Genomic DNA, 11,022 nt, shown 5'->3' with positions numbered 1-11,022 from the left:
ACTTAAGCCCTTAATATCGGATCCTCATTTTTCCCCCTCCCTCCCCGCTCCCTCCTCCCTTATGACCCTTGATAATTTATAAATTATTATTTTTGTCATGTCTTACACTGTCTGATGTCTTCCTTCACCCACTTTTCTGTTGTCTGTCCCCCAAGGAGAGGGTTATATGTAGATCCTTGTAATCGGTTCCCTGAAAATAGCTTTTTATACCCCATTTCAACTGCATTAACACTGCTCTGGAAGAAAGATGTCCCCTTGAGCTAAAGCTGTCTGAATAGCAGGGCTTTAGAGGCAGGCTCCCCAAAAACTATTCATAAAGAAACCCCTTGGTAGAAGGGGTGTTTCCTTACCCCAGGAAGGGGAAGCATGACCAGAGGCTTGGGAGTATAAAACTACACTTCTGAGAGCTGACTTTTCACCAGATCATGACAAAGTAAATTTTCCTCTGTATAAGTATCAGTCACTGCTGGCACTAAAGTTCCCATAGCTCAGGGCAGTGTTTAAATTGTGACTGGAGATGTGGATCTCTTACATGTTGCTGGTGATACTGTTAATTGGCATACCGATTTGAGTTTTAATTTGACAGTTTTTAAAGTTTTAAATGTTCTAAATTGAGTTAACTTAGTCCACTTTTTGAAATTATAAGGAAATCCATGTGTGGAAAAATTTTTAATGTACAAAGATATTCTTCATAAAGTTTATATTAGCAGACGATTGAAAATAACAGAAATAATAAAAAATTACAATGATTAAATGTATTTTGGTATAACTCAGAAAAACTCATTCACTGCCATTGAGTCAATTCTGACTCGATACCAACCCCATATGACAGGGTAGAACTGCATTTTTTTCCCCCCCTGAGTCTGTAAATTTTTACAGGGGCAGAAAACCTCATCTATCTCCCACAGAGCAGGTGGTAGCTTCAAAGTCATAATCCAGTGCACTACCAGAAGGGTTCCTTGGTATAAGTACTCATTAAGATTTATATATCAAATTTTTTTAATGCTTGAGAGAATGTGAAATAACAGAGAAATATCTAGAATATAGTATTCAGGGGGGAAATTATAGACTTTTATTTAAAAGGTAATAAAATGTTTAAAAACCTACAAAGAAATACCAACACGCTACAGTGGTTTTATATGCCCTAACACCCCTCCCCCCCCAAATATACACACACACATTTATTTATTTATTTTTAAACCAGGATTACTCAACCTCAACATGGTGAACATTTTGGGCCTAACAACCAAAAATGTCTACAATTATGTCCCCTTTTGGGTGGTGCTGGTGGGGTAATTCCCCAATTGATAATAACTATTGTAAAGCAGCAGTTCTCAAAGTATGAATTATACCATCAAGGTTGCACCAGACCCTTGAGGGAAAAGGGTAGAAGGTCAAAAACTATCTTCATGTTAATACTATGATGCTATTAGCTATTTTATTTTTCAACAGTTTTATTGGCATATAATTCACATATCATACAATTCAGTAGTTCAGTCAAATCAAGAAGAGTTGGAGAATCGTTAACACAATCAGTTTTAGAACATTGTCTTCATTCTTTTATTTTTTAAATCATTTTATTGGGGGCTTGTACAATTCTTACCACAATCCATCCATCCATCCATTGTGTCAAGCACATATGTACATTTGTTGCCATCATCATTCTCAAAACATTTGCCTTCTACTTAAGCCCTTAATATCGGATCCTCATTTTTCCCCCTTCCTCCCCATTCCTCCCTCCCTCATGAACCCTTCATAATTAATAAATTATTATTATTTTGTCATATGTTACACTGTCCAACGTCTCCCCCCGCCCTCTTCTCTGCTGTCCATCCCCCAGGGAGGACGCTATATCTAGATTCTTGTAATCGGTTTCCACTTTCCACCCCACATTCCCTCCACCCTTCAGGCATTGCCACTCTCACCACTGCTCCTGATGGGGTTATCTGTCATGGATTCCCTGTGTTTCCAGTTGCTATCTGTACCAATATACATCCTCTGGTCTAACCAGATTTGTAAGGTAGAATTGGGATCATGATAGTGGGGGGGAGGAAGCATTTAAGAACGAGAGGAAAGTAATATGTTTCATTGTTGCTACCCTGCACCCTGATTGGCTCATCTCCTCCCCACAACCCTTCAGTAAGGGGGTGTCCATTTGCCTACCGATAGACTTTAGTCTCTACTCTGCACTCACCCTCATTTATAATGATATGATTTTTTTGTTCTTTGATACTTCATACTCCGTCCCTTTGACAGCTCATGGTCACACAGGCTGGTGTGCTTCTTCCATGTGGTCTTTGTTGCTTCTGAGCTAGATGGCCACTTGTTTATCTTCAAGCCTTTAAGACTCCAGGCACTATATCTTTTGATAGCTGGGCACCATCAGCTTTCTTTACCACATTTGCTTATGCACAGGTTTGTCTTCAGTGATCATAACGGGAAGGTGGGCATCCACTGATGATTTTTAGTTCTTTGATGTCTGATAACTGGTCCCTTCTACACCTCGTGGTCAGACAGGCTGGTGTGCTTCTTCCATGTGGGCTTTGTTGCTTCTGAGCTAGATGGCCGCTTGTTTATTTTCAAGCCTTTAAGACCCCAGATGCTATATCTTTTGATAGCCGGGCACCATCAGCTTTCTTCACCACATTCGCTTATGCCCACATTTTTCTTCAGCAATCGTGTCGGGAAGGTGTGCATCATGGAATGCCAATTTAATAGAATAACGTGTTCTTGCATTGAGTAAGTACTTGAGTGGAGACACAATATCCATCTGCTGCCTTAATACTAAGCCTATATATGTATGCATGTAGATCTATTTCCCCACCCTCCTATATAAATATATTTACATAAGTACATGCCAGTATTTAGACCTCTATAAATACCCTTTGTCACCTAGTTCTTTCCTCTATTTCCTTTTACTTTCCTCTTGTCCCATTAACATGCTCAGCCTTCATTTGGGTTTCAGTAATTTTTCTCAGTTACATTGCCCTTGCTGAATCCCTACCAAACCTCTCACACCCTCCTCGCCACTGATTTTGGATCACTTGTTGCTCCCCTGTTCCTGGGTTGGTCAGCACCACCTCCTTACCCCTGCCTCCCCCTCTCCTGTGTCCCCCCCAGAACCATTGGTCCCGTTGTTTTCTCCTCCAGACTGTTCATCCAACCTATCTTATCTAGATAGATCTGTAGAGATAATAATATGCACCAAAAATCAAGCCATCGCAAGCTAGGCGATGAATGAGAACACAGAGATGACAACAAAAACGAAAACCAATGACCTGTAAAAGAATAAATTAATTAAAAGAAAAATAAATTTAAAAAAAAATCCTGTAAATAGATCAAGGTCTGATTTTGATCTCTAGGTGTGTCGTTCAGTCAGGTATGAGGGGGTGCCATGCTCTGGCCCCAGAGTCTGTCTTTTGTACTCCTTCGGGGGCTTCCTCCTCTGCTCCCACGATTGCTGTGCCGCACGCCTTTAGTGGTTTGCCTCAGTGTCACGGGGTCAGTCTGGACTAGTCCCGACACTGAGTTTCCAGTGTTGTCCCCTTTAGGGCCCTGGGCCAGCAAGGGACAGCGTGTCTGGTAGTGGGATCAGCCATATGGTCCACTGTGTGCATTGGCTGTTCAGAGTGGGGATATCGTCCTCCAGGCCTGGTGGGCCAGGATGTGCTCCACTCTCACTTCCCCTTCATTTGCTCCTGTGTGCTCTGATCAGACATGCCCCTCTCCCCTAGCTCCAGCTTCAGTGCTGTCCTCTAAAGTAAATTCTTGTGGGGGGAGGGGCATTTGTCCACATAGCTGGTATGGGGGCCGAGTCCTCAGGCTCCTCCACTGGCTCCTCACTCTTTGCCGGCACGCTGCATTCGTCTGGCACTGGCTTCAAGTTTGGATCATCTTTCCATGTGGAGACACAAACAATACCCTCCCCTTGGGTAGGTCAGTGCCCTATTCCCCTGCCACACATCTTTTTTTTTCTCTTTTCCTCCCCCCCACCCCCTTTTTAGCTGGCTACCATATGTACCCCTGGATTTGGTCTGGCTCCTGCCATACACCTGGACCTCACCTCTGGAGTGTTTATATACAGTAGCTTTTTCCCTGTTCCCCTTTTGCATTTACTTTTCTGTTCTTTCTTTTTTTGTTAATATAAACTTACCTCAGCGGACTCATGTTATACGTGTCCTTTTTCGCTTGGCTTACTTCACTTAGTATAATTTCCTCCAATTCTTCCCATGCGGCGATATGCTTCATGCGTTCATCACTGCTTTTTAGTGATGCATAGTACTCCATTGTATGTATGTACCACAGCTTTTTAATTCATTCATCTGTTGCTGGAAATTGGGGTTGTTTCCAACTCCTTGCGATTGTGAACTGAGCCACAATGAACATTGGAGCACAGATGTCTGGCCGTGGTTTGTTTCTTGCCTCTTCTGGGTATATGCCCTGTAGTGGGATTGCTGGGTCGTATGGTAACTTGATTTCCATCTGTTTCAGATATCGCCAGATTGATTTCCATAGTGGCTGTACATACCTACAGGTCCACCAGCAGTGGATGAGACTTCTTGTTTCCCCACATCCCCTCCAACACTTGTTGCTTTCTGATTTTTTGAATTGGGCTATCTTTGATGGTGTTAGGTGGTATCTTATAGTTGTTTTGATTTGCATTTCTCTTATGGCTAATGATTGGGAACATTTTCTCATATGTTTATTGGATTTCAGACTCTGAAACTTCTGTTCAGGTCCTTTGCCCACCTCCTCAGTGGGCAATTAGTTTTTCTCTTATTGTAAGCTAGCAAAGTATTGTAGATTTTAGTAATAAGGCCTTTGTCTGATGTGTCATTGCTAAAGATGTTTTCCCAGTTGGTGGGCTCTCTTATTATTCTCTTGGTGACTTCTTTCAATGTACACAGGTGTCTTATCTTCAGTATGTCCCACTTGTCTATTTGTGACTCCTCTATGTTTGTATCCTTCCCTATTTCTGATATCCTATGTATTCCCTATGCCAAGGTTCTCAGGTTTGTCCCAATTCCCTCATTAATGGCCCTAATTGTTTGGGGTTTTATCTCAAGGTCTGTGATCTACCTTGAATTTATTCTTGTGCATGGAGTGAGGTAAGCGTCTTGCTTCATTTTTCTGTAGGTAGATATCCATTTTTTCCAGCATCATTTATTCAGGATGGTATCTGCTTCCCATTTAATATTTTTGGGGGCCTTTATCAAGGTCAGCTGCCTGTGTGCTGATGTTTTTATTTCTGGGTTTCCAGCTCTTTTCCATTGGTCTGACTATCTGTCATTTACCAGTACCACACTGTTTTGACTATGGTAGCCGTATAGTACGTGCTAAAGTCAGGTAAAGCAAGCCCTCCCACTTTGTCCTCCTTCTTAAGGATTTCTCTGCTAATTCTGGGTTTCTTCTCCCTCCATATGAAGTTGGTAATTTGTTTCTCCAATTCTTTGAAGAAGGATGGTGGTATTCGTATCAGGATAGCATTGAACTTACAAAGTGCCTTGGGCAGAACTGATATCTTTACTATACCGAGTCTGCCAATCAACAAGCATGAGATATTCTTCCATTTGTTGAGGTCACTCTTGATTTTTTTGTAGTACTGCTTTATAATTTTCCTCATACAAATCTTTCATTTTTTCAGTCAGGTATATCCCTAGGTATTTCAATTGGTGCTTGGCTATTGTAAAGGGTACTACCTTTTTAATCGTCTCTTCTGTGATCTTGTCTGATGTGTAGAGCAGTCCAGTAGCATTGTTTTCATTCTTACAGTCATTGTTATTAGGGCTGTTTCCCTTGTGTTGACATTTGTGCTTAGGGTTCACAAATAAGAATGGGTAAAACTGTTGGGTCTTTCAGCATGCATCAAGACACAGGTTCCTGCTAATGGGCTTTGGCCACTGGAGACCCCATGCAGAGAGTCTTGGGGAGGAGACGAGCCAGTCAGGGTGCGATGTAGCAACGATGAAAAATACAACTTTCCTCTAGTTCCTAAATGTTTCCTTCCCGCTCCCACTATCATGATATGAATTCTACCTTGCAAGTCTGGCTAGACCAGAGGATGTACACTGGTACAGATAGGAACTGGAAATACAGGGAATTCAGGGCGGATGATCCCTACAGGACCAGTGGTGTGAGTGGTGATAGTGGAAGGGTAGAGGGAGAATGGGTTGGAAAGAGGGAACCGATTACAAGGAACTATATGTGACCTCCTCCCTGGGGGACGGACAACAGAAAAGTGGGTGAAGGGAGACGTCGGACAGGGCAAGATATGACAAAATAATAATTTATAAATTATCAAGGGCTCATGAGGGAAGGGGGAGCGGGGAGGGAGGGGAAAAATGAGGACCTAATGCTGGGGGCTTAAGTGGAGAGGAAATGTTTTGAGAATGATGAGGGCAATGAATGTACAAGTGTGCTTTACACAATTGATGTATGTATGGATTGTGATGAGAGTTTTATGAGCCCCTAATAAAATGATTAAAAAAAAAAAGACACTAGGAAAAAGTGTAATTTTCACTTTTAGATTTTAAAAAAATGTCATTTATGAAGAAACAAAAAGTATCAATTACATCTCAACCCTTAAATACACATCTTTTGATATTCTATATAAAAAAATGTGAAGTACCTCAACACATTTCTGTTACATTCCAAAATATAAGATATCTCAGGGAAACACTTTTACATAGTTGTGTGAGTTGTAAGCTGGACTAGCTGTTTGTTTCTCATGGAATACCATTTTCATTTGAAATATTGTGAGGTTTAAGAAAGTTATAACTAAAGATTTTGCTGGTTTAGGAGGCTTCACTCTGTGTTTCTTGCATTAACCATAACATTTTTTGGCCATTAAATAACAGGAGAATGTCTAGATCATTTCAAATTGTAATTAAAATCTATGTGTGTATATTAAAAATAGAAAATGAATTGGAAGCAATCAAATTTACATTAGAGTTTATATTAAGATTTCTCATTGATGAAAAAAAAGAAAGTAAACTGTTCAATAATGCTTTTGAACCCCATGAATTCTGAGTTGTTTTCATGGTTTGATGTTCCGTTTTAGGTGCCCATCAGTTGACTTCACCTCCTTCTCAATCAGAGTCTCTGCTTGCCATGTTTGATCCACTGTCTTCACATGAAGGTAAATTAGCGAACTTTATGATTTGTGTCTTCCGCATGAACAGAAGAAAAAAAATCAATACCTTTTGTTTATGTCCTGTTGGGTCACTTTTGTCTCAATTTCAAAATTCTTTTTCTGTGTTCAAGGGCCTTCTGCTGTGGTAAGGCCAAAGGTTCACTATGCTAGGCCATCCCATCCACCACCGGATCCCCCAATCCTGGAAGGCGCTGTGGGAGGCAATGAGACCAGGCTGCCAAACTTTGGTTCACATGTTTTAACTCCTGCTGAAATGGAGGCATTCAAGCAAAGGCATTCTTACCCAGAGAGACTAGTTCGCAGTAGGAGCTCTGACATAGTATCATCTTCTCTCCGGCGTCCCATGAGTGACCCCAGCTGGAACCGACGTCCAGGCACTGAAGAGCGAGAACTCCCTCCAGCTGCAGCCATTGGTGCTACTACTTTGGTGGCTGCACCTCACTCATCCTCTTCATCCCCGAGTAAGGATTCCTCAAGAGGAGAGGTATGGGACACAGGCCATGTGGGAGAATTTGTTAATTATGGTTGACTGTAGTGTTTTAGCTGCTTAGTTCTCTTGATATCTGGAATTAAAGTAGAATATATAAATCTAGTTTTAAAGTTGACTAATAGTCATGACTAACGAGATTAGCAAGCCTAATATATGTCCATGATCATAACCCAGAGGAAACCTATGCAACTTTGATTTTATAGTAATAATATTTCACCTTTTGTGATTCTTTGAGCAACTTTAGATCTAAGTTCATTTAAACCTAATGGTGTCTCTCTCATATGGTTAGATGAGGTAGCACTTTCTTTTGAAACAATCACAGAGTTACAACAAAATTGGAAGAATAGTACAAATAACTTTTTTCCCTCCACCATTTGAGAGTAAATTTCCTGTACAATGTTCTAGATTTTCCATCATCTCTGGTCATAGCACAATCACCCAAATCAAGAAATTGACATCACCACATTGCTGTTCATAGGTGCAGTTCAGTCCGTTCCCATTATAGTCACCCTATGTACAAAGGTTGTTCTCATGGTTTGATCAGACCCTTGTATGTAAACAGTGTCCCTTCCCCACTGCTAACATTTCTCAGGTAGAGATGACTTTGTCTCTCCGCTTAGCTGCACGGCATTTGGTAGATGCAAAAAATAGACAGTCACATGAGAGATTAGTTAGGAAATAATAGTCCAGGCCCTTTGACTTGTGGTCTTAATAGTTTACAATGTTAAAAAGAACTTCCTGGTAGTGCCTATCTTTCAAGTCTGCTGTGAGGACTAAATGAAATCATGTATATTCTTACTCTCTGTGTTTAACATATACTTTGATTTATTATTAATACTCTTGTCACCATCTCTACTACCAGTGTTTATTTGTATTGCATTTAGCCAGTTTTTAAAATATAAACTTTATTTCTTAAAATAAGCTCCGTCAAAATCAAGAGACATTTGTTATCAATAACACTAGCCACTTAGTCCATCCTAAAGAACTGAGGGTCCAGGACATCAAACTATGTCTATCATTTTTAAAAAACATTAACTGAGAATAAAAAAAGGGACAAGGATTAGGACCAGAATTGTAAAGTATATGCTTAATGCTTTCCCATTGAAACTCACTAAATGGCCTTTGTTTGATGAGAGGAATGAGAAAGGAGTATTTTGGTGGAGAAGGGCTGTCTGGTGAAATTATTTAAGGTGCTTTTCCACTCAAATGTTAGCTGCCTTTCTTAAAATATACATAATAAGCTGATATCATTCTTTAGTCCTCCAAAAAGTCAATAAGACACAATGCTTTGAGCATCCCAAGAAACTGTTGCCATGACCTTTGTTCTTTTCCAGTCTGCTTTTGCTTTGACTAGACCACCTATTTCTCTTGGAACCATTATCCATTAAGTGTTCATAGAGTGTCTATTGTGTACGAGGCTCTTTTCAGGCATTGGGCTAACTAAGAATAATGAGATAGTGCTTACTCTGAAGAAGTTCACTGTCTGATGCTTTTTGTGTGTGTGTGTTATTTTTAATGATAAAAAGGGCACAAGAATAAAAACCTGATAATTCACTTATATTGCATAACAGGCTAACCAAACTGGACATGGATGATAAATTATAAAACAAATCATTCATTTTACTTCTTGTTTCTAGACTTTTTAAAATTAATATTTGTCTTTCAAATAGGACTGAGGTAAAAAGTATACTTCTCTGTTTTTAGAAGTCATCTACATGGCAGTAAGAGTAGGTTTTATGTGTATTTCATATTTTATTAGTATCTGATTAAAGTTTACAGAGCAAATTGGCTTTCCACACAACAATTCGGACCTTCTTAGTTTCTTCTCAGGTGGCATTCCTGGGCTGTAATGGCACTCTTCCTCTTTCTTCCTTGTGTTTCACCTTTCTGTTCTATTCTATCTCTTTTGAACTTTATCCCTGAGCAAATACTGCCCTTTTGATCTCCTATATCTCTGATGAATGGGAGTCATTATTAATTTAAGGCAAAGGGTGGTTTTTGCATTTCTTAGACTTACTGAAATATTTTTCAAAGTAATTTTATTCTGCTACCCAAATAAAGCATGAAACTTTTTCTACAGACTGAAGAACGCAAAGATAGCGACGATGAGAAATCAGACAGGAACAGACCATGGTGGAGAAAACGTTTTGTTTCTGCTATGCCTAAAGGTAATTTTATAAAAGTATTAGAATTCTGCTTTCATAACAAGAAGCAAAGTCCTAAAAGCAAAGTTCCTCTGTTAGGCTTGCTGGGCCTAAATTTCCAGTTGTGTTTAGGGTATGAAAATGGTTCCACAGAACAGATACTAAGGCAGAACTTTAAAAATGACAAATCTTGCTCCTTGCAGGAAGTGGTGGTAGTGGTTTCAGTAATGGAAATCATGCCAGGTCACGGTGCTTAAATATTATATTAGCAGCTAAGCATTCTATTAATTACTGCAAGAAAAATGGATGTTATTGGTAACTAAACATTGAAAAGTCATCCTTTATATACCTGGAATAGAGTTAAATTGTAAATATCTATGTTTAATGAGAATGTTTATACTCTAAATGTCAGTGTTTATATTGGAAGGCAGTTGTATACAATTGTTTGCTTTTATTTTGTGAATAGCCTGCTCTCTTGTCAGTAGATACTGAGATTTGAGTTGGCAAAAAACATCTCTTCCTGAGGGGAGAGCACATACAAGATGATAGCTAGGGATGTCTTCACACAGCCTCTTGGGCGCTGAGGAGCTGAGGGAGCGCTCCTTTCACACCAGACTCAAACCCACTTGATGAGGAGGAGAGAATGATGCTCGGAGTTTTGAATGTGTTGTTTTTGAGCAGAGATTAAGAGGCAATGGTTTTGATTTATTTCCAGCTGATTCCTATTTTTCTTGACCCTAAACCAGATTTTGAAAGCTAATTTAATAACAGCTATTGCTATGTTAAGAATTATTGCCAATTGACGCTCCTTATTTCTTTGCTTTTAAAAATTTTGAGCTCCTTTCACTTAGAAATGTTGGCACACCAGTAACTCCAAAATGACTGCTGTCTTCCGAGGAGTGCAGTATGCTGTATGTCACACTACTGACTTTATTTAATTTCCAGCTCCTATACCATTTAGAAAGAAAGAAAAACAAGAAAAAGACAAAGATGATCTGGGGCCTGACAGATTCTCAACACTCACAGGTTTGTAGATCCATGGACTTCCTGGCTCCTTCATTCCCAGAGCACATATTTCATAACACTTCTTTCTTGGGTGCCATAAGCGTTGCCTTTTAGAAGAGTGCGCGTGCGTGCGTGTGTGTATGTGTGTGTACAGTGGGGAGTATGTTCTTCATAGCTCTGTGGTTTCTGTTTGGCGGCCACAGTGAATCTCAGTGTGCTCTTCCTGCAGA

General features: G+C 39.9%; 1 protein-coding gene across 10 annotated transcripts in view; it reads left to right on the top strand.

Annotated features, from left to right (window-relative positions):
• The window catches only part of GAPVD1 (GTPase activating protein and VPS9 domains 1), an 82,707-nt gene that overhangs the window by 51,162 nt on the left and 20,523 nt on the right, over positions 1-11,022 (top strand). For 7 of the 10 annotated variants that reach the window (XM_045290178.1, XM_045290177.1, XM_045290176.1 and 4 more), the window contains 4 exons: positions 7,061-7,138; positions 7,264-7,637; positions 9,724-9,811; positions 10,733-10,813. In XM_045290178.1, the coding sequence (XP_045146113.1) occupies positions 7,061-7,138; positions 7,264-7,637; positions 9,724-9,811; positions 10,733-10,813 (621 nt within the window). The remainder of the gene's footprint in view (positions 1-7,060; positions 7,139-7,263; positions 7,638-9,723; positions 9,812-10,732; positions 10,814-11,022) is intronic. The other 3 variants (XM_045290180.1, XM_045290179.1, XM_045290175.1) reach the window with 1 other exon arrangement.

Source organism: Echinops telfairi, unplaced genomic scaffold (genome assembly GCF_000313985.2).
Source record: "Echinops telfairi isolate 266 unplaced genomic scaffold, ASM31398v2 ScPeMD7_32;HRSCAF=126, whole genome shotgun sequence".
Lineage (NCBI taxonomy): Eukaryota > Metazoa > Chordata > Mammalia > Afrosoricida > Tenrecidae > Echinops > Echinops telfairi.
Note: the sequence above shows the minus strand (reverse complement) of the source record. Positions and strands in the feature narration are given on the sequence as shown.